The sequence below is a fragment of the Dryas octopetala genome, chromosome 4 (assembly GCF_963921425.1).
Source record: "Dryas octopetala chromosome 4, drDryOcto1.1, whole genome shotgun sequence".
Classification (NCBI taxonomy): domain Eukaryota; kingdom Viridiplantae; phylum Streptophyta; class Magnoliopsida; order Rosales; family Rosaceae; genus Dryas; species Dryas octopetala.
Genome location: NC_141369.1, coordinates 11,170,799 through 11,191,554, shown reverse-complemented (window position 1 = coordinate 11,191,554; position 20,756 = coordinate 11,170,799). Strand labels below are relative to the sequence as shown.

The window sequence follows — 20,756 nt, the reverse complement described above, 5'->3', positions numbered from 1 at the left end:
TTAACAGTGACATGTAATAAATATTGGGATGACTTAAGAGTTAATTTGGCAGTTTGTAGAAGAATAATATGAAATTAGAGAGGATCGAATTTTGAAAGAGTAGCAAGCAAATTAGTAGCTAGCTGAATTCACCAACTTGACCTAATTAAAACGGGCACGTGTTGAATGCCTTGAAGACTTGAAGTTTGAAGCAGACTTGGTATTGAGTACTTTGACTCTTGGTCCACCATGCTGTGTTTGGTTGTGGTTGTTGTTTGGCCATTTACATCTTCTACTACTTTTCACATTAACCCTTATATTAATTTATTAGACCCTCTTTATTATTAAAATTTAGAATTAATTTAAATACAAAAATAAATAAAAAGAGAAAAGAAAAGGGTGATTCACGCGGATGAAGGTGTGGATGTTGGTGAGCCACCCTTCTGCCAGCTGGCTGTCGGGGAGAGGTCCCCAGATCCCCCCTCGCTCTGCACGTGACTCACAATTTCACTCCCCCCCTCTATCTCTCTATCTCTCTATCTCTCTCTCTCTCTCTCTCTCTCCCTCTCTCTCTCGCTCTATATATATATAAATTGCGTAGAGGTTTTCAGTTTTCTCTCCCGTCTTTCATTTCTCTCACATCAGTTGTCGCTCTGGTCCTCCTCCCTCTGTTTATACGTATACGTAAAATACACAGATTTGGTGATTTCTGTGGGAGCCTGTAAGGGTTTTCACGAAGGGATGAGATAGAATTGAGATTCAAATGCTACTGAATATAAAGGGGGATTGGGATTCGAATTCTTGGATCTGCTGGCGGTAATCTTTTGCATTTTTTTTTTCTTATTTTAAGTTTTGTTATAATCTTATATTTTTCAGTGATCCTACATTGTTTTTGAGTGAAATCGTTGTTTTCGTTGTTTCTGGGATGTGGGGTTGGGTTTTTATTGATTCTTGGAAGCTAGATTTAGATTTGCATAGAAATGTGGGGGCTCAAGTGTGACTGTATTGGCGATTTGAAGTCACTAAGGGCAAGCATTGTGTAATTAGGTCTTCTTCGAGTAATGGGATATCTCTCAATCGAATGCGTAAGCTTCCCCTTCATGTTTTATGAATTTGAAGCATCTGTGAGACTAAGCTTGGTTTTTAATTTTTTTTTTTTTTTGGGGAGGTGGGGTGGCTGAAATTTGTGGACATGGTGGTGATTGCTAAGGTCTTCACTTACTGTATATTATTGCTTACAAGAAGTCCGAGTTTTTGTATGGGGTTTTGCGAGTTGGGATGTAAAAAAAAAAAATGACTTGGACAAGGCAATTATAAGGTTGGCTTTGTGAGGACAACATGGTTTTCTCATGAAGTGATCGTGTTTATCGAGAGGCACTTTTGCCTCCCAGTATGCACTTATCTGGTGGCAATGGGTGTGACGCGAGAGATAGGAAAAGAAAAAAAAAAGATAGTTATGCTAAAAATGTCTAAAATTGAGGGGGTTAACTTTTGCAATTGACGCATCATGGAGGTTTCGATTTCACTGTAGTGTATTTCTTACGAGCTGTTGTGGCTTGGGAAATTGTTTAGCATTGCTTAATTGCTTTCAATTTTATTGAGGTTTAACCCTGGAAGTCATTTTTGGAAGCACTACAGCTGGCTATGTTGGTTGGTTGGTTATTGTTCACTGTAGTATATTACTTACGAGTTGGTGTGACTTGGGAAAGTGTTTATTGTTGGTAATTGCTTTCAGTTTTTCAAGGTGTCTTCCACTTTTGTTAAAATCTGAGGTGACAGAATAGTTACTTGAATAAGAGCTTGATTGATGTAGATGCCAAGTCTGGAAAAAGGTGATGGAAATTGTAGCAGAACATTGAGGCTTTGCTTGATGATTTTGGAAGCGTCAATCATGATTTTGATTGTAAATTTATACAATATGTGTTTGTGGCATTTTTAGGTGTGTAATACTAATTTTGTACCTAGGATATGGAGTAATGGTTTGTTTGCTATTATATTATATAAATTTTTTTGAAGAAAATTATAAGAACATATCAATTTAATCTTAGATTTTATTTCACATTTTAACCAAAAAAAAAAATGAGCTTGTGTGATATTATAGCTCTAGGCCTACTTATACCAATAGTTATAATATGAGTGCACTAATCGTTACAAGATAAACTTTATTTGTTAATACTACAATTGTTACAAGAGTTTCCCATATGGCCTGTTGTCATATTTAATTTCTTGAATTCCTATAAATATTGTAAAGAAAGTATGAAAACTTGAAAAAAACAAAAAAAAAAACCCCTCGATACACCGCCTATATAAGGTAAATTTGTCAATTAATGTATCCATCTAGCTAGTCAGGTTTCCACTACCTTCCATGGTATCTCCCTTCATTAGCTTTCCCCCCTCTCAACACTTCTCTCATGTAAAAAATTCCTTCTTTTCCAGTATATGATCAATCTTTTCTCATTTTTAATTTCCATTTTTCTTAATCTCATGTTTACCAGGTGTGCTAGTAGCATGTACATATAAATGAGAGCACATATTATTGACGGAGGAATGTCATTCTAATAGCTGTGGATCATTTGAATTTTACTGTAACCATTTATAGGACGTCAAATTATATATCTATTAAACCCGTACAACATAGTAGTAAATTACACTTTTCCTTTAATTTTTTTTATTGTTACATTTATCATATACAAAGTTTAGTATAATTTATTTAGAAATAAATCCATTATGTCTTCGCTGATTGGTGGACCAAAAATAAAAATACCAAGAGACAGAGTTAAGAGAAAATTGAACAAGTTGTTTTCTTTTCCTTTTTATCTTTTAACAAGTGATATCCAGCAGTATAATTCTAAAGAGATGCTTAATATACGTGTTGATTCATTGAATAACTGATGAGGAGGGTGCGCTATGGCTTTAAAGAGTACTTATCCTTTGCTTTAGCTGCTATACTTTCCACTGTCCTTTTGGTATACCATATCTGTCACAGTATTTTTTCTTTAACAAGATTTTTCCATACTCTGACAAAATCTTCTTGATTGAGATGTCAATTTTCTTTTCTTGGTTTTTCTGCTTTCCTTTTGGTGATTTCTTTAGTAAAACATCATGACTTTCTGTTCTAATTTGTTTTTTCTTTGATGTCAAACTTTGACGTTGGTCTATTATGCAGGTCTTATGGCCTCCAGCCTGAAGAAGTCGGTAAATTTGAATCTTTTAACTTGTTTTGTCTCTAAAGACTACTCTTAGGTTGAAGACATCTTTTATGGGGTAGGAAGTGAGGGCGAAATGGTTTTGAATTTCAAATATCTAAAGACATGGAGGACACACGAGATGATGCAGAGCCAGCAGGGCAAGGGCCTCCAAGTGCTTCATGGTGGCCTTCAGATTTTATTGAAAAATTTGGATCTGTTTCTTTGGGTTCTCAAGAAGAGACCTTGAGTAATACGGATTCACCTAGAAGTTTGGAGCAAGATGTGTTGTCACCTCAGAAAGCATCACAAATTCTATGGCAAAGTGGAATGCTTTCTGAACGGATTCCCAACGGTTTCTATTCTGTCATTCCGGTGAGAATTAGTTGTTATTTTGTTAGTGTTGATAATTAATTGCTGCTTCCTGTTACTCTTGTCTAATTGATGTTGGAACCTGGGTGTCAGAGATGGATGAGGCTGTAAAGAAGATGTCGTGTACTTTTTTTTCCCATATCTTAAATATATACTTTTGGGTTTGACTTTTTTCTTTTATTGGAAGATTTACTTTGACGGATTATTAAATTTTGGTAAGTTTTAGGCGCTCTGCATGGGTACTCTTGTCTGTTGTGTGTGTGTGATTATTTTTTTAAAACAATTTAGAAGAAACAATCTGATTGATTTTTTCCTCTTTCCTTAAAAATGAGAAGACACTTAACATGGATTACTCACAAGTTCTAGTAATAGATGCATGCAGATAAGTGAATCATCCTCAATGTACCCCTGATTTAGTACTGTTATTTGGATGATCTACTCTGTACGTAATTAATCTCATTGTTTATATTGGATTCTTTAAACTTTTTTACCTGTACCTGGCGGTTGATCATTTCAATTGATTAAATGTGATAATGTACAGGATAAAAGGCTCAAGGAGATCTTTGAAGATATTCCTCCTCTTGATGAGCTTCATTTGCTGGAGGCAGAGGGTTTGAAAGCTGATATCATTCTTGTAGATAAAGCAAAAGACAAAAAGCTGTCCATGCTGAAGCAACTGATTGTGGCACTTGTGAAAGGATTGAACTCAAATCCAGCTGCAATGATAAAAAAGATTGCTGGATTGGTGAGAATGTTATTTGTTTTTCCAGTTTTATTCTGACGTACCTAGTTAACAAGAGGGTCCACATGCTATCCCTTTCTTTTCTTAAAAAAGAGGGATTCTTGTTTAGAACTTTCTTGTTGTTCACATTATTAAGAAAATTATTTAACTTTGTTTCAACGCCAATGCCTACACAGGTTTTGGATTTTTATAAGCGGCCAAACTTAGACAGTCCAGCAAAAGCTGCACTTGAAGAAACCTCCCACATGTTTGAGAATCGAGGAGTCCAGTTACTGGGGCAAATAAAGCATGGTTCATGCCGTCCTCGAGCAATCTTATTCAAAGTTCTAGCAGATACTGTAGGTCTAGAAAGTAGGCTAATGGTGGTAAGCTTTTAATTGTTTGATTCTGGGCTAACTGCTCTAGTTGTTTGCTTTCTTTTTCTCTTGGACATTCTATCATTTTCAGTCATGTGATAAGGATGTTGTCAAAAAAATGTTATAAAGTGCTTGTCAATCACCAGTGGTACGAGTATCTGAAAGGCTGTGTTTCTTTTTTTTCTTTTTCCTCTTTTCCCCCTTTCTATCAGGGTTTGCCTAACGATGGGGCTGTTGAGTGTGTAGACTCATATAAGCATATGTCTGTGATAGTTGTGTTGAACTCTGTTGAACTATTGGTCGACCTAATGCGGTTTCCCGGCCATCTGTTCCCCCGATCAACCAAGGCAATTTTTATGACCCATATTTCTGCAGCAGGGGAGAGTGATTCTGCTGAAAATGACTCCTGTGATTCACCATTAGAACCAAACAGTCCTCTATATGGATTTTCAGAGAGAGTGGATCCTGACAGGTTAGCTGATGGGGCTTGCAAATCCTGAATTTGTATGGAACTTGTGATGCTTGATGTTCTTGAGGCAAGCATGTTGTACAAAGTTGGTTAGTTATGTTTTACTTTTCTGTTGCAGTGCTGAAAAAGATGAGAGCCTTCAGTTCCGAGGGAGATTTGATGTGCCCTCGAATGTAGCAGGTCCTTCATTACGAAATATGATGTTGCGACCTACTGCCTCCCTTGAAAGAAAACTGAGGTAATTTATATTTCCTGTCTGGACAAGTTCAACTGTAATTCATAAATGACTTTTGCTCTGACCTTCCTATTATTGTGTGTTAGCGGGTTTTTTTTTTCATCCATTTTCCCTTAGGTTCGTTCTATTGAATTTGGTCATCTGCTTGATTTCAAACCTCTAAATGTGTCAACTCTGAGATGTTTGTTATTAAATCACTCTTTCAATTCCCTCAGTTTCTCACACAGTGAACCCAACATTGCAACTACATTTTGGCGGCGAAGCCGGAGAAAGGTCATTGCTGAACAGCGCACTGCTAGTTCAAGGTTTTTCTTGACACCATTGTGTTTTGTATTGATGTCTTTCATATTTGATTTTGTTAGTTTTGAAGATCCAGATTCTCTATTGTCTATGATGATAAATTCCATGTATTGGTGTGGGTCTTGGATAAAAAATACCTCCAGTTTTGGTAAAGACTTGGTTTTCTTTTTCTGCATGCTCTGATGATAATTTGACTAGTTGGAGTTGACTCTACTGAGTTTTGTTTTTATGCACATCCGTCATCATTTGAGAGGACGCCCTTTGTTCTACAAGTAGTTTCTAACTTCTAATTTAATTGATGTGCATGTGTAAGACAAAGATCTAACACTAAATTCGCTTATCTATTTATGGTGAGTTGAGTGGTTGTTTGTTATAGTAAGTTAGTAACCTACCCATATGTTACATAGTAACATCATAGGCTACAAACGTATATGGTATGTGGTGTTAAATGGGATCAGTTGCTCTTGTTTTTTTTTTTTTAAATTGTTTCTGTTTTTACATGTCTCCATGCTGTTACAGTGACCAAATTGTGCGGTTCGCTTTGTATCTTAATAATTTCTCGAAACCAAAAAATGAATGGCTTTCTTACATACTTCAGTTTAGGAGGTTGGATAATAGGATTAAGTTTGTTGTACAATTATATTGTCATGTGAAAATGGACTCTCTGTTGAAGAAGTGTCTTATGTAAGGGATGAGAGAAAGTTGACATTGTACAAGCTAGTTTGACAGTAAGCTCAAGCTGGTCTCCCAGGAATTCTGTTGTAGAACAAGAATCTCTCTATAAATAAGTAAAATGAAAGGATAATCTTTTGTTCCAACAACTAAAATTCGATTTTCTTTTTCAGAAGATGTAAAGTTATACTGGTTTAATCTCTATCTCTCTCTCTCTCTCTCTCTCTCTCTCTCTCTCTCTATGATTTGGAAAAAATGCCCTCCCTAGCAGAAATTACGTGGTCTGCACCACTCGAGTATTTTTGGTTTTGCTTGTGTTTTAGGGAATCTTTTGGTCTGGTCATTTCAGAAGTTATATGCTAATTCTGTTCTTGTTTACCGATAACTTATCGTGAGAACTTGGGATAGTATTCATAAGCATGCTTCTTAATGGTATTTTAAATTTGTAAATGTTCAAGGTAGAGAGATCTGGACCTAGAGTTCGAATTTTCAAATTACTTATGTCGAATTGTGAGTGTATGTGTCTGTGGTTTTGGGAATCCTTATGGACATCAATATCTTCAGAATTTTGGGACGTCTCCTTTTCTGTTATCTTTTTCTGATTGGGCAGTGGTTGTATCTCAGTGTGTTTCTTGATGTTCTTAGGCGGATGTAGCTTTCTAGGCGCTGGATCAGCAGATTTCTTTTGTCAGTGGACAACTTGTCCTCTGTTCTGTACTAGTTCATTTTTATTCAGTGACAATATGTTTCGTGTAAAAAGAAAAAAAATCGTGTGTGTATGTTATGTGTGGACGCTTGGCTTATTGTGAGAACTTGGGATAGTGGTAATTTTGCAAAAAGGCTCAAGGTAGAGAGTTATTGAGCCACAGCTCGATTTTTCAAATTACTTATGTCAAATTTTGTGTCCTGTGTGTGTGTGTGTAATGTGCAGACACTTTTTTGCAGGTGTGTGTGTGTGTATTGTGAGAACTTGGGATGGTGTTCATAAGCATGCTTCTTAATGGTATTTAAATTTGTAAAAAATGTACAAGGTAGAGAGATCTGGAGCTAGACATCAGTTTTTCAAAATACTTGTGTCAAATTTTGTGTGTGTTTGTGTTTATGTGTGTGTTTGTGTTTATGTGCAGACACATGTGTGTGCATTTCTCCGATAGATGACAATATTACTATTAAAAAGAAAAAAACATGAGCTTTGACCACCATTTTCTCTTTGTTATCTTGATCCAGACCATGGTTGTTCAAAAATATTGGGTGGGGACATATAAGTAACTACACCTCTGGAATCTTACTATTGTAAAAATGATGCAATAGTGAAGGGATAGGTCAATTCTGCAGATGGAAAAGTAGTGACTCTTAAGTATAACATTATAGGTGCCTTGGATTTGGCAGAGTTTTGTGGACGTTGTAAGTAGTAATGACAGATTTGATGAGAGAAATATTTATGGTTGCTTCAGGTCTTTGCTTTACTAGGGTTCCGGTCTGTACGATTTTCCAATTTTCAACACTTATCCACTGTCTTGAAGCATGGGATGAGAAAGTTGATTATGTATAAATAGTCCGTTAAGTAAGTTTCCTTGGTGTCATTGCAGGATTTGTCCAACTTTATTAGTGACCTAGGTTTAATGGGGCTGTCAAATCTCCTAGTGACCCTCTCTTACAAAACTATTTGGACTTGTAAGATGACCTGGTGATATGGGGTTTTTCAGGCCCTTGAAGTTATTTTTTTCTTGGACAAGGTTAGCACCAAATGCAAAGGCATGATTCAATGGGATGAAACTTAGATAAAGATGAATTTTACTTGAAGATTCAATGTTTAGCTGTATATATATAAATTTTTTTATCTGAAATGTTCAGACTATACATGGATATACATGCCATCCTTTTTCCTAATCTACCAATAATGCTACTAAGGTACTGAGTTCATGATCAAGTAAATGGTCCAGGGGCGTAGCCATTAGTTGGCTAACCTGCTGTAGCCCGGGTGGCCCAAATTTTTAAGGCCCAAATTTTTTTTCATTTTTTACTTTGTATTTTTATAGTTGAAATGATCGTAGCCCACCTTAATCTCAATCTCCAGCCCACTTCAGCCTCCATCTTAAGCCCAATTCTCTTTTCTGATTTAGCTCATTTATCATAGTCCTACTCTTTTAAAAGTTTAGCCCACCAAATTTTAAATCCTGGCTCCGCCCCTGAAATGGTCTATATGAATGGTGGCAGTTTGCATTTTTCCAGTTATACCCAGTATACATGTTCTTCTTGAGAACCAAGTTTTAGCTTTTTGTTGGAATTTAAATAACATGCTCACATATAGAAATTGTTGCACATAGGAACACGCATGCACTTTTTTCCCCAATTTTAATTTTCCGGGCGCATACTTATTTTGTTCTTTGTTGGTCTGCATGATTTGCCCCTGATATTGTGCTTTATTTACTGGGTAGGATATCTAAAGTTGGTCCAGAATGCCTTTACTCTTTAAGAAGTGCCATTGCTTATAATTGTCATAGTTAAATTTTTTTTTTATTTGGTTTTTCAGTCCAGAGCATCCTTCACTTCGAGCACGTGGGCGGTCCATGCTCAGTGGTGATAGGAAGTCTCTTAGAGATTATGCTGATGACATGCCTAAATCAAGGTTTTATCTCTATTGATCCTATCATACCCCTTTATATGAAAACTAAATCTTCTAATTGATGCTTTGGTGAATCATTAAAAAAAAAAATTTGCCTACTGAGGCAATGGATATTACAGTAGTGATCCAGGTCTTATTCCTTAACCAACGAACAACATAGGTTGCCTCATTATTTTCATGTTTACAAGATTGGGTTGGGTATGTAGGTGTATTTTGGGAATAGCAATTCCGAGTGCAATTTTATCAGGTCAAACTGGGGGTAAATGCATAGTGTAGCCTTTTTTTTTTGTCGGGGGTGGGGGGAGTGATAGTTGTTTTGGCCAGTGTCTAGGTTAATGGACAGTATTTTTTTTTAAGGTTAATGGACAGAACATGATTGCTCAATTCAAACCAAGCCTGGGACCCATTAACTATCCCTTGTTCATTTGGTTAGGCCAGACAAAGACTGATGAAGAATGTGAATTTGATCCCTCCTTTACCTGAGGGTTTCAGTTCAATTCAAATGACAAGTAAAAACACATTGGAAATTCATTCCATTTCAACCTTAATGCATGCATTAGCAATCTATTTATCTTTGAAATGATCATTATACTCCAATAATTCTCTTCTACCTAATATTTTATCAGACTTCTAATCTTCACAAACTCTACTGAGGTAATTTGGAGATGACTAACTGTTATGGAAGTATAATGCGCTGAACTAGTTGCATTCATGTTGGATTTGATGTTATATTGTCTGCTGAATTTTGTATTGGGTGCTTTTCTCTCATTAATTTTGTTTTAGTTTGTATTTGATGTTCCTTTCACAGCTGAAACTAAATATCCTTAGAAATATATGTGTCTGAAACTGCTTGTCTTCAATTCTTGATTCTAGCTACAGGTCAGATAGTGCATCGTCATCAGAAGCTCGTAGATTAAGACGAAGAAGCATTAGTATTACTCCAGAGATTGGTGATGATATCGTAAGGTTGATGTTTATTTCATTATTTTCAAGTGAAGTGTTTGCTGCATTATGAATTGTTAATTTCACAGCATTACTCCATTGTGACAAACTGATATTTTTCCCCTTGTATTTAATGTCTTGGCGTTCAGTTGTTTTAGTTTAATGGTAATTCTCATACTTTGTTTTCTCTTTATATAGTCTTTATACTGTTAGAATGTGCTTAACATCTTTCATTTGGTTTTGATTGTCAGGATCAATTTCTTTATAGTGAATGTGTTTTTTCTTAGGAGCTAAGTATTTGTTGAAAGAATGTGAAAGTTTGTCATAAAGAGAGCGTCTCATCATTCAAGGAAAGTGGTAATATGAGAATAAAAGCCGAGAGTGAGATTGTTCTAAGAGCTGGAACGAAAATATATTCTCTGATTCATAACTTCACCCGTAAAATGGATATTGATCTGTGAAACTTCTAGGTGCTTCACAATCATAGTTTGCTGATGTAAGGTACCATGGGAAATCTCCTCAGGCAAATGGCTGTTGTTCAGATTATCAACAATTGCACTGCTGCTTCTGATGCTGAATGCCAAGTTAACTTCTATTTTTTGGTTATCTTTCTTTGATTTAGAATATATAATTTTAATAGTTTGTGCTTTCGGAGTGTAATATTCCATATGATTTTGTGTTATAGGATTCATGTCTAAGAATTTGTGGAGGGTGGAATTAATCTATCAAGAAGATTTTAGTTTTTTGGTCGTGAAGAATGCCAAATGGAGCCTTATAGGCTTGTATTTGGCTTTTGACCTTTGTGGAGAGGAAGGTTTTAAGTTTTTGAGCAGTACAAAATTATATCTTGCCTTACGAAATATTGAAAGACAGGGTCAGAAATACTCTTGACAGGAATGGATTGAATATAGTAAGAGAGGGATTGACTATTATCTAACATGGATTAGTCAGAAATAGAAACAATTACAGGTTTGCGATAATGACGTAAAATTCAGAGTGCCTAGAGCTGATACAATAGCAAATCAATTACAGCATCACAGAAAATATGCCATCCTTATTTACTTATTTTTTTCATGTAGATTATAGTTCACTTAGTTCTCTTGTTTTGCTTGTTCCCTTTAGTATGGTTGATCTTGACTAGTCTGGTGCTTTGTATTAAGTGCGGTACTTGTTTTGATCTGGTTGGTTAGGTCTTAGTGTGGCTTTGCTGACTTGTATCAGATGGACTTCTTGTTCATCCCCCGTTGAACATTCTTTTCTCTTTCTATAAATTCTCGTTTCCTATAAAAAAAAAGTTTATCATGAAGATTTTGTAGAAAACCTAGAGCTGATACAATAGCAAAATGTGGCTTGAACTTGGGCTAATGGCGGAGCTATAATGTTCAAATAGAACTGGTACACTTATGTGTTGCTTAACCAATATGGATTACCCAGTGTCCAACTTTCATGCATTCTTAGGCCAAGTTCCTAGTAAATCTTATCTCTGGGCCGCTAATGAAACATATCAAGAATATTCGTTGCATTTAAAAGTTTTGCCTCTAATTTATGTGCTCATATGGAGACATTCATAGGTTTTAACTTGAGAATAATCCTATGGGTTTTCTTCAAAGTAGTACAACCTTTTTGGACCATAATAGCTAATCTAGTTTGCACTTGATTGTATTTTCAAATTTTTCATTTAGGTTTAATTGTTCAACTAAAAAGAATATTCTCTGAATGGTGAGTTGACTGATTAGTTCAATTGGCTTGGTCTGTGGAGGTTTCTCTACACTTCGTTTATGTGGTTGGGCCCTGCATTACTTGGTTATTCTTTTTAAGCATATTTCTAATCTTATTTTTAGACAGGCATATGTTTTTTTAATTCTGTTTAAGTGTTATTTTATCTGATTTTTGGATATGTTTGTATAACTCAATAACTGGGGATCTAATGACCTATATTAGGGCTGTACGAGCAATGAATGAAACACTGAAGCAAAATCGTCTTTTGAGAGAGCAGGGCGATGAGGGGTCATTCCCCCACTCTTCAAATGACAGAAATATTAATCTTCAGAACAGTGTACGTTACTCTTATTCTGGTAGTGGAATTATAACTTGGTCTACACCTGCATCAAATATTTTGGTTTTTTTATCAATATTCTGAGTATGCTACTTTGATAAGCCCATGATGTTGACAAATATGTCATTTTCTTCTCAGTAGTCAATGCGCTTATTGTCTATATACTTATGTCCTGAAGGATATATGGAATATTTTGCTAGGTAGTAGGAGAGTGGTTGTGACGCATTCAAGCTATGTAAACTGGATGGCTGCACTTTTGGTTTGTTGTTATTATATTGACTGCTATCTTTCTGTGTTTAATTTGAGGCCTTGAGTCTGGTCACTTGGGTGCGTACATGTTTGTTGGTATGTTTGCTATTTTTGTTTCTGTAGCATCCTTACTCTGTTTTAGGAAGCCTAAGATTCTGGATACACACTACTTAAAAAGAATAAATCTGGATTCACATAGTGATTTTGTAAACCATGTAATTGTGGAATTGGTTGTATTTATCTTATATATATATATGTATATACAAAGAAATTCTCAAAACAGGTTGGCCTCATTTTAAGAAAAGTGTGGACATCCTGTTTAGAGAATGACTACACACACACACACACAAATCTTCCAAAACCCAAAACAGATGTCCGGACCCCCCTCTGAGAGTTAAAACATTCACTGCTGAATGCTTAGGGGGGGGTCTGGACTTCGGACATCCATTGTAGAAGCTACCTCTCTCTCTCTCTCTCTCTCTCTCTCTCTCTCTCTCTACATATATATATATACATATATATATATATATGAAATGGACGACTGGATGCTTTATGCTCTGGACGCTGATGCCATTCAAACTACACTTACATACTGTTCGAACGACAGTTGAAAATTTCATCAAAACACGCCTGTTTAGGTCTTAGGTTTTAGCTCTCATGTTTTGACTCCCAATACTTTGAGAATTAAAACCTAAGCCTAAATAATTCCTACACTGCCAATCATCAACCGGTTTGGAATAAAAATTGTATGGCCATTCAAATGGTATTTTAAGTGCCGTTTGAACAGGGTTGCATTCGGACTTTAAAAAAGTCCGAATGAACACTAGAGAAGTTTTTTTTCCCTCTCTCTATATATACACATTGTAGAATGTGGTCCTGTTTCTTAGTTGTTAGATGCAAAAAATTGCTGACTGAATTTGTTAGATGCATGAACAAACACAAAATATTCTTTTTAAGAAAATTGAACAAACACAAACTATTACATATATATAATTTCTATTTGTGTTTGTTCATGCATCTAAAAAATCTATTCGCAGTGTCGTGCTTGTGTTCCCCTCTACCCATTTATCACCATCTCGTGAGCTTTTTACATTACTTCCACATCCAGTGTACAAGTCTCCTTGGTGTTTATTCAAGAATGTTTTTAATATCCCCCTTTCTGATAATATTGTGTTCTAGCCTTGTTGTCTTGTCTTATGTGAATCTTTATCTGTTGGTTTTAAAGTAATGTAATGACTAATGAGCAGATCGTAAAGGGAATAAAGCACATCTCAGATCAACCTTACAAGGAAACATGCTTGTAATTTCTACTGGGTTTAACCTTAATGTGGTGATGACATAAAATTGATTATAAACCAGGGTAAGATATGAAGTGGACTGAAACCTGAAATAAGAAATACCTTACTGACAACTTGCTTTGAGTGCTCTTTTGATCCTAGCCGCATGAGAGAATTCCATGGGATGTTAATTAAAGTCCACTGTCCTAAGGTCAATGATTTTGATTCTAAAAAAATGCCATTTTTATTTATCCTGTTTCGTATGAGGACCTTGCAGGTTGCATAGATGATGCACATGTGAGATATTAACAATTGATTTGCTTATTATTCTTTTTTTCTTTTTCAATTGTGTTTATACCCTCTAAAATTTAGGAAGAGTATTTAGAATATTTGTTACTTCTTTTCTTTTACCTTCAAGTTAATAAATTTATTGAAAGAACACCAAAGGTTCTGTTACTCTAAAAGAATAGAATAATTTGTAGTCTTCCTAAAGGGTTAAGAAGAATATAATGAGAATTGAGATGAGAGAGTATGTAAAAGAAGAGATCTCAAATCTTCTGAAGTTGTGCTGGATATGGGTATGAGATGTTTGTATGATCAAAGCATATGGATGTTACCCAGTCCATTTATAGATGTGCATCCTGTTTTAGTTGTAGTTATATTAAACTTGCTGAAAGAAAAAAAAAAGGTTAAATTTGACAATAACAGTAAGGTTTTTGCAATCATGTGCTTTGTAAAAAATGTGCAAATTATCTACTGAATTAAACTTTTCTTAAGATTTTGTTTATCAGCTTGCGTAGAATACTGTTTTATCTTTTTATTTAAGAATTTATTATGAAGCTAATAATATCAGCTTTTGAGATTTCTTTGCGACTTTTATTCACTTATTCTTATGTGCTACCTCATGTTCTAAGTTTTCATCAAGCTGATTGTGGTGAAACTTCTGATTGAAGAGTGCTTTATGTTTGCTTCCAGGACCAACTCAGTTCTCAGAAAGCAATATCACTACCTTCCTCTCCACATCAATATAGGAGTCAAACGTCTGAGAGAGGTGGACCTTCAGAATTCTCAAGGAATGATGAACTGGTCTCAACATGGAATAAAATTCTTGAATCCGCTACGTTTGATAATAAACCTCTTTTGCCTTACCAAGAATGGAATATTGATTTCTCAGAATTGAGTGTTGGAACTCGTGTTGGAATAGGTAAGAATCACTTGCATAACATTTGGCTTTGAGAACCCATCTATTTTGCTTCTTCTAATGCCACACTATTGATTATCCCCTCCCCCCAAAAGAAAAATGAAATCTACGAAGACGTTCCACTTTTCTAGGAAAATAAATAAAAAGTACAGTTTAACTCACTGAGCTGATTTTGGTTGCTTATGCCATATTTAGGTTTCTTTGGAGAAGTCTTTCGTGGCATTTGGAATGGAACAGATGTCGCAATTAAGGTTTTCTTAGAGCAAGATCTAACTGCTGAAAACATGGAAGACTTCTGCAATGAGATATCCATTCTTAGGTATTTTTTCAAAGACTTGTTGATTGTTCTATGGTATTTCTTCTATTTTGCTGCATTTAAAAAAAAAAAAATTTATATACTTCTCTAATGCACTCTTTACTTCTTTTTTTTATTGTATGTGGGTTTCCAGCCGTCTTCGACATCCTAATGGTACTTTCTGTTCTAATTATGCATTCCATATTTCATTACGATATGATTGCTACATAATATGGTCATATAGTATATATAACTATATTGATGCAAATTTCCTTTACTTTCTACTGATGTGGAATTGACCATGCTGTTGTCTGCAGTGATTTTATTTCTAGGTGCATGCACGAAGCCTCCACGCTTATCAATGGTTACAGAGTACATGGAGATGGGATCCTTGTATTATTTGATTCATCTAAGTGGCCAGAAAAAGAAGCTTAGCTGGAGAAGAAGATTAAGAATGCTGCGCGATATATGCAGGTCTGTTCACTCTATCTATCCATAACTTAAGAAAACTTTTTACTCTTTTACACATTTATTCCAAAGATTATGTGGAGTTCCAAGAAATTAATCTATACTCTATACTCCAAAATCCAGTCGATATCACACTTCTATTGGACATAAATTTGGTTGTTTTTGTTTTTCATCCTTGAGTTCCTTTTTACTACATGCAAGATTTCTTTCTGTAGATTTTCTTTTACGATTGCAGTAGCACCAAGCTTTCTAAATATTGTGATCAACCTGTACCTAAGGATCTTGTAGGACTGTGGACATCTTGTCCACTATATTGTACTGTGTACTTCTTGATATGCTTTTAATGAAAGTCTGTTTGACTGTTTCTCATCAAAAAAATAATAATAATAATGACACCACCCGTGCTACACTCAAAGTGCTATTAGGCAAGAAATGCACACTTAGAAGTTAGAATTAGTACCATCTTATAGTTATAACAGGAAATATATACATTATATGTATATAATGAGTATACTGAAATTGGAGATGAGACAATGAGATGGATGAGCAGTTTAACAAGAGAGTGGATTATGATTGAATGAATTTTTAGGATCTTGGAGGTAGTAATAACAGGTGGCAAGACTTGAGTTTTGGTCTGCTGTATTGTGACATGCCATGAAACCTAGATGTTGATGCATGATTGTGGCTCAGGTTGGTGCAGTATGTCTATCTGAAAGAGGGATCATGGTTGGGGAAAAAAGCTTTAAGTAAATGGATTGAAGGGATTGGAAATGTGATTCATGTGGCCAACCTAAATTGTTGGAATTGGGCTTTAAATGAATTGAGTTTTGGTCTATAAACATGTAATTAAAAAACAATAACTTTTGTGAATATGTAAAAAAAAAAAAAAAAAAATGGTTGGTCTTTAAAGGTCCCACTACAACTGCTCGCACTAAATGGGATGCTGAGAAAGAATGGGAATCTTTTAGGGTTCAGCTTGATTTAGTACTAAGCTTAGGCATTTGTTGTAGAAGGTTGGGATTTGATGGCCACTTCAAATGTACAACGATCAATCCGAACTGTTTCCATACCTTTTGTTTTGTTCTCTTTTTGTTTTTTGTTTTTTTTTTTTAAGGTCTGGAATTATTTTCATCTTCTAAATGTCATCTTTATTTGCATGCAATTTCTTAGGAGACAACAAAAATGGAAGATTCTGTAAGCTAAGTAGCATACAAGGCTGTCATAGGATGAACTCCATTGACATATTTTAAACCATGATTGTAACCTTGCTAATAGAATTTGGCATTTCGTGAGCTTCCATATAACTAAATCTTAAGGCTTTATTACACTTTACCCACTTGAATTTTGAGGTCAATCTCACTTCACCACCTAAAAAAAAAATTGTGTCAATTTATCACCCGAATTAAAAAATTGTTGCAATGTACCACCTCAGGCTCATTCCGTCTAAATTTCTATTGAAAATAAGGGTGTTTTAGTCTTTTCAAGTCAGTTTTCTATTGTGTCAAAGCGGGTAAAGTGTAAAAAAATCATTGTTTTCTAACAATAGGAATTTAAAAAATCCCAAACCACCCTTATTTTTAACAAAAGTTTAGATAAAATGAGTCAGAGGTGATACATTGCAACAAATTTTTAATTCATGTGGTAAATTGGCACAATTTTTTTTTTAGGTGGTGAAGTGAGATCGAGCCTAAAGTTCAAGTGGGTAAAATGTAAAAAAGCCAAATCTTAAAATTGTATCATTATCCAAATGCCACTTGTCATTTAACTAAAAAAATTTGATGAATTCGCTCATTTCTCTATGCAAGTAGTATTTGCTGACTGGAATCTTTTGTTGGCAACTGAAGGGGGTTGATGTGTATACACCGGATGAAGATAGCTCATCGAGACCTCAAAAGTGCAAATTGTCTCGTGAATAAGCATTCGACTGTCAAGATCTGTGATTTTGGGCTCTCAAGAATATTGGCCGAGTCACACATGAAGGACTCCTCGTCAGCAGGAACTCCGGAGTGGATGGCACCTGAACTTATTCGAAACGAACCCTTCACCGAAAAATGTGATATTTTTAGCTTTGGGGTGATAATGTGGGAGCTCTACACTCTAAATAGACCATGGGAAGGCGTACCACCAGAGAGGGTATGCGTCAGTAGGATATTATTTGTTCTCTGTTTTATTTGGAATTTTCAATCTTGTTTTGATCATATAGCTTGTAGAATCCAACCATACAGTAATTGCATTTTTGAGAAAGCTAGAAGTGTTATTGTGGTGAACTTTTTTGCTTTGTTTCTATTCAGGTAGTTTATGCTGTTGCTAATGAGGGTTCCCGATTAGAGATTCCTGAAGGTCCACTAGGCAGGCTTATTTCAGGTGTGCAGTTGCTTAAAGCTTGATGGCAATGTCAAGAACTATTTAACCCTTAACCCTTTGATTGAGCTTTTCCCAAACTGAAGCCTTTGCTTTCTGTGTTGGATTGCAGATTGTTGGACAGAACCAGATTTACGACCAAGCTGTGAGGAGATACTCTCCCGCTTGTTAGACTGCGAACACTCGCTTTGCTGATACAATCTTGTTTGTTTGTGTATAGAAAACATGGTAGAGGTGTTACATTGTATTTTCTCGGCTTCAAGTTTGTATTCTGTTGTCAATTTCTTCCAAATCATGAACTTGATTTTCTTTGTCCTTTTTAGTTTTGCATCCTCCAATGTTGCAACTCAGCTTTTTTGTGCAATCAAAAACAAATTAGTTTGTTTAACAAAAGCTTGAATTGGACTTCATTCTTGTTGCTTTTGGGAACTGCATGCATCCATAAATGAGAAAGAAAAACGATGAGAAAATTCCATTCGATGGAAAAATGGAAATGATGAAATGACTCGAATGTAGAACAGAGCATGAACAAGATGTTCAGAACTCTTACATTCCGCCTAGTTTCATAATCTGAATTGACTTTGATCCACAACTACTTTATTTTTTCATTTGTTAAAACGACATCACGAATCCACCCTCATCTCTAGTTTTACATTCAATCCTCAATTGGGCGTCGGTTGAGTGCATCTTCAAAACGACAGCACGAATCCACCCTCATCTCTGTACTCATTTCGTTTTCGGGTGCCGGATAGTAATCCTCTCTCAGCTGCACATCCCTCAGATTGAGGTTGAGGTTGAGGTTTGGATTTCTTACAAGGAACATCATAAAATGTTCGTGAGCCGTCCCATGGATGAAAAGCTTCCGCAATGTGACGCATTCCGCTAGTAACCCAGCTCCCGGAAGCGAGAGACTCCTCTGGTTTACGTCCCTGTCTTGCGGTGGCCAATAATCGAGTTCGTTGAGGCTCAAGTTTCCAATCCCAGTCAGGAAGAACCTCTCCCAAAGGCTCAGGTCCATCTGTCCCGGTGGGGCAGTGAGCGCATAACCCACTGTATCGCCGCAATCCAACTGCAACTTCGACAGCCGGGGATAGCCAGCGAGGCAGTTCAACCCAAATTCTCGCTGCATGGGTTTGTGCCTTCCCCTGCAATCCCCTTCGACCCTGATCCGAATCTCCTCCAAATTGGGACAATCATCCAAACCCACCTGTGGCAATGGAGTCAGCACCTCACCAACCTCAATCCAGAGCGAAAGGTACTGCAGCCTATCCCAGCCCTCACCATACCAAAACCCATTTCCATTTCCATTGCCATGGACATAACCATTGTTGGTTGGCATATACGAACAGTCCCCATCTGACTCATACTTGCACTTCTTGCTGCTTCTCTGCTCATCATACTCAGCACTCCAATTCAAGTCCATGCAATCAGCAGCATTACGACTCCACACACTGACACTGACATTGACACCGTCATCACTCTCACCAACACCATTCACTTGATTGAGATCAAAGCCATGCGAATTCTCATCTTCCCAGACGCAATCAATGTGGAGGCGTTGAATCTGAGCGCGAATCGGCTCCAAAGCCCTTAACGATGTAGCAGCATCAAGGTTGTTGCAGCAAGAAATGCTAACATCAACCAAAGTCTTGCGCAGCAAACAAGCCATCGTCCTCAACCCCTTCACTGTAATCCTCTTGCACCCCTGTACCTCAAACTTGGCCAGTTTACAACACCCCCTGCCAATCTCTATCAACCCCATGTCCGTCAAATCCGCCGAGTTTTTTATGGACAGCGACTCCAGCCCCTGACACAACGCAATGCCGTCGAGCTCGGACCCAATCGCCGAGCACACCCCGTGGAACTGCCCGAGCTTCAGAGCTCTCAACCTCGGGCACTTGGAACCAAGCACTTCCAAGGCCAACCCACTATCCCTCACGTTCTTGCACACATCCAACACCAGCTCCTCCAACAACGGAAGCCCCGAGAAGAAATCCACCAAACCCGCTCGCCCGATTCCCGCGTCTTCTGATGTCAAACCGTCGTCCTCCGGATCGCCACGCGCGTTCGCAAACGACGACGTATCAACCAGGTGGAGGACCCGGAGCTCCGGACAATTGGTGGAGATTGATAAGAGCGCGTCGTCCCCGACGAACCCCAAGTATCGGGTATCGAACATACAGGCCACCAAGAGCTGCTGCAGCCTCGGGCACGCCGTCGCGATGGCTCGGATCTCGCTGGCCTTGAACCCCTCCGTAAACGACGTCGTTAGGAGGTTGAGCTTGGTCAGAGATTGCGCCACGCTGGGATGTTTGTCGACAACCGGAGGGAGGTCCTCGGTCCAGTAGTAGAATTCCGATAGGTCCAGTTCGGAGAGCGATTGGCATTGCGAGAACAGAGGATAGAAGTCCGTGCCGAAATCCGATGGCGGCCGTTGATGCCACCGGACCAGCTTGACGCGGCGCAATCCAGGCCATAGATTGGAGACGATCTCCACGGTGGAGGAGGATCGGGAGTAGACGGTGAGGGAGGTGACCAATGGGAAGGCGACACGTAGGCGGTGGGCGAGGAGGAGGGGGTCGGCGGCGGCGGAGGAGGAAGAGGTGGAGCGAGAGAGCAGCGCGTGGCCCCACGGGGAGAGGAGGGAGAGGTCGAGGTGGCGGACGGAGTCGAAGCAGGTGGGGATCAGGTGGAGGTCGCGCGCGTTGCCGCGGAGCGTGAGGGAGAGGCGCGTGGAGCGCTCGATGGCGCGGAATTTGCGGGAGACGAGGGCGAGTGAGTTCCGGGCTCGGGTGTCCGAAACCAAGCTGGTGATGGTGGAGAGTATTGCTTCCGGGAGGTCGTTGATTGTGGTGGTGGTGGTGGTAGCGGTGCTCATGGTAGCGGTGGAGACGCGCTCGGTGAGGCCGTGCCGGTGACTCGCGCGCTCTTGGTAAGTCATTTGCTTCATATATTTATAATGTTTTGGTCG

At 37.7% G+C, this 20,756-nt stretch overlaps 2 protein-coding genes across 5 annotated transcripts; one reads left to right on the top strand and one right to left on the bottom strand.

Moving 5' to 3' along the window:
- The first annotated feature begins 585 nt into the window (after positions 1–585).
- Positions 586–18,178, top strand: LOC147286770 (putative serine/threonine-protein kinase SIS8). 4 transcript variants are annotated; one of them, XM_086242642.1, is made up of 17 exons: positions 586–795; positions 3,146–3,539; positions 4,078–4,281; positions 4,455–4,643; positions 4,847–5,106; positions 5,222–5,341; positions 5,566–5,643; positions 8,844–8,939; positions 9,810–9,902; positions 11,820–11,934; positions 14,436–14,664; positions 14,857–14,980; positions 15,111–15,130; positions 15,274–15,430; positions 17,269–17,557; positions 17,716–17,788; positions 17,898–18,178. In XM_086242642.1, exons 2-17 carry the CDS (start codon positions 3,291–3,293, stop codon positions 17,978–17,980), a joined length of 2,379 nt encoding a protein of 792 aa, XP_086098768.1. In that variant the 5' UTR covers positions 586–795; positions 3,146–3,290; the 3' UTR covers positions 17,981–18,178. The 4 variants fall into 4 exon arrangements, with proteins under 4 accessions (XP_086098768.1, XP_086098767.1, XP_086098770.1 ...); XM_086242641.1 differs by having other exon boundaries at positions 5,554–5,643; XM_086242644.1 differs by lacking the exon at positions 8,844–8,939.
- Positions 18,179–18,231: 53 nt separating this feature from the next.
- MAX2 (RNI-like superfamily protein) lies at positions 18,232–20,756 on the bottom strand. Its single transcript, XM_086242646.1, has one exon. The coding sequence runs from the start codon at positions 20,733–20,735 to the stop codon at positions 18,441–18,443; it is 2,295 nt and encodes a 764-aa protein (XP_086098772.1). The 5' UTR covers positions 20,736–20,756; the 3' UTR covers positions 18,232–18,440.

Bases quoted from the DNA above. Each gene is read 5' to 3' on its own strand.
- LOC147286770 (XM_086242641.1), top strand. From the start codon at position 3,291: ATGGAGGACACACGAGATGATGCAGAGCCAGCAGGGCAAGGGCCTCCA. The intron at 4,282-4,454 runs GTGAGAATGTTA...ATGCCTACACAG, and splicing joins TAAAAAAGATTGCTGGATTG to GTTTTGGATTTTTATAAGCG. The intron at 9,903-11,819 runs GTTGATGTTTAT...GACCTATATTAG, and splicing joins ATTGGTGATGATATCGTAAG to GGCTGTACGAGCAATGAATG.
- MAX2 (XM_086242646.1), bottom strand. From the start codon at position 20,735: ATGAAGCAAATGACTTACCAAGAGCGCGCGAGTCACCGGCACGGCCTC.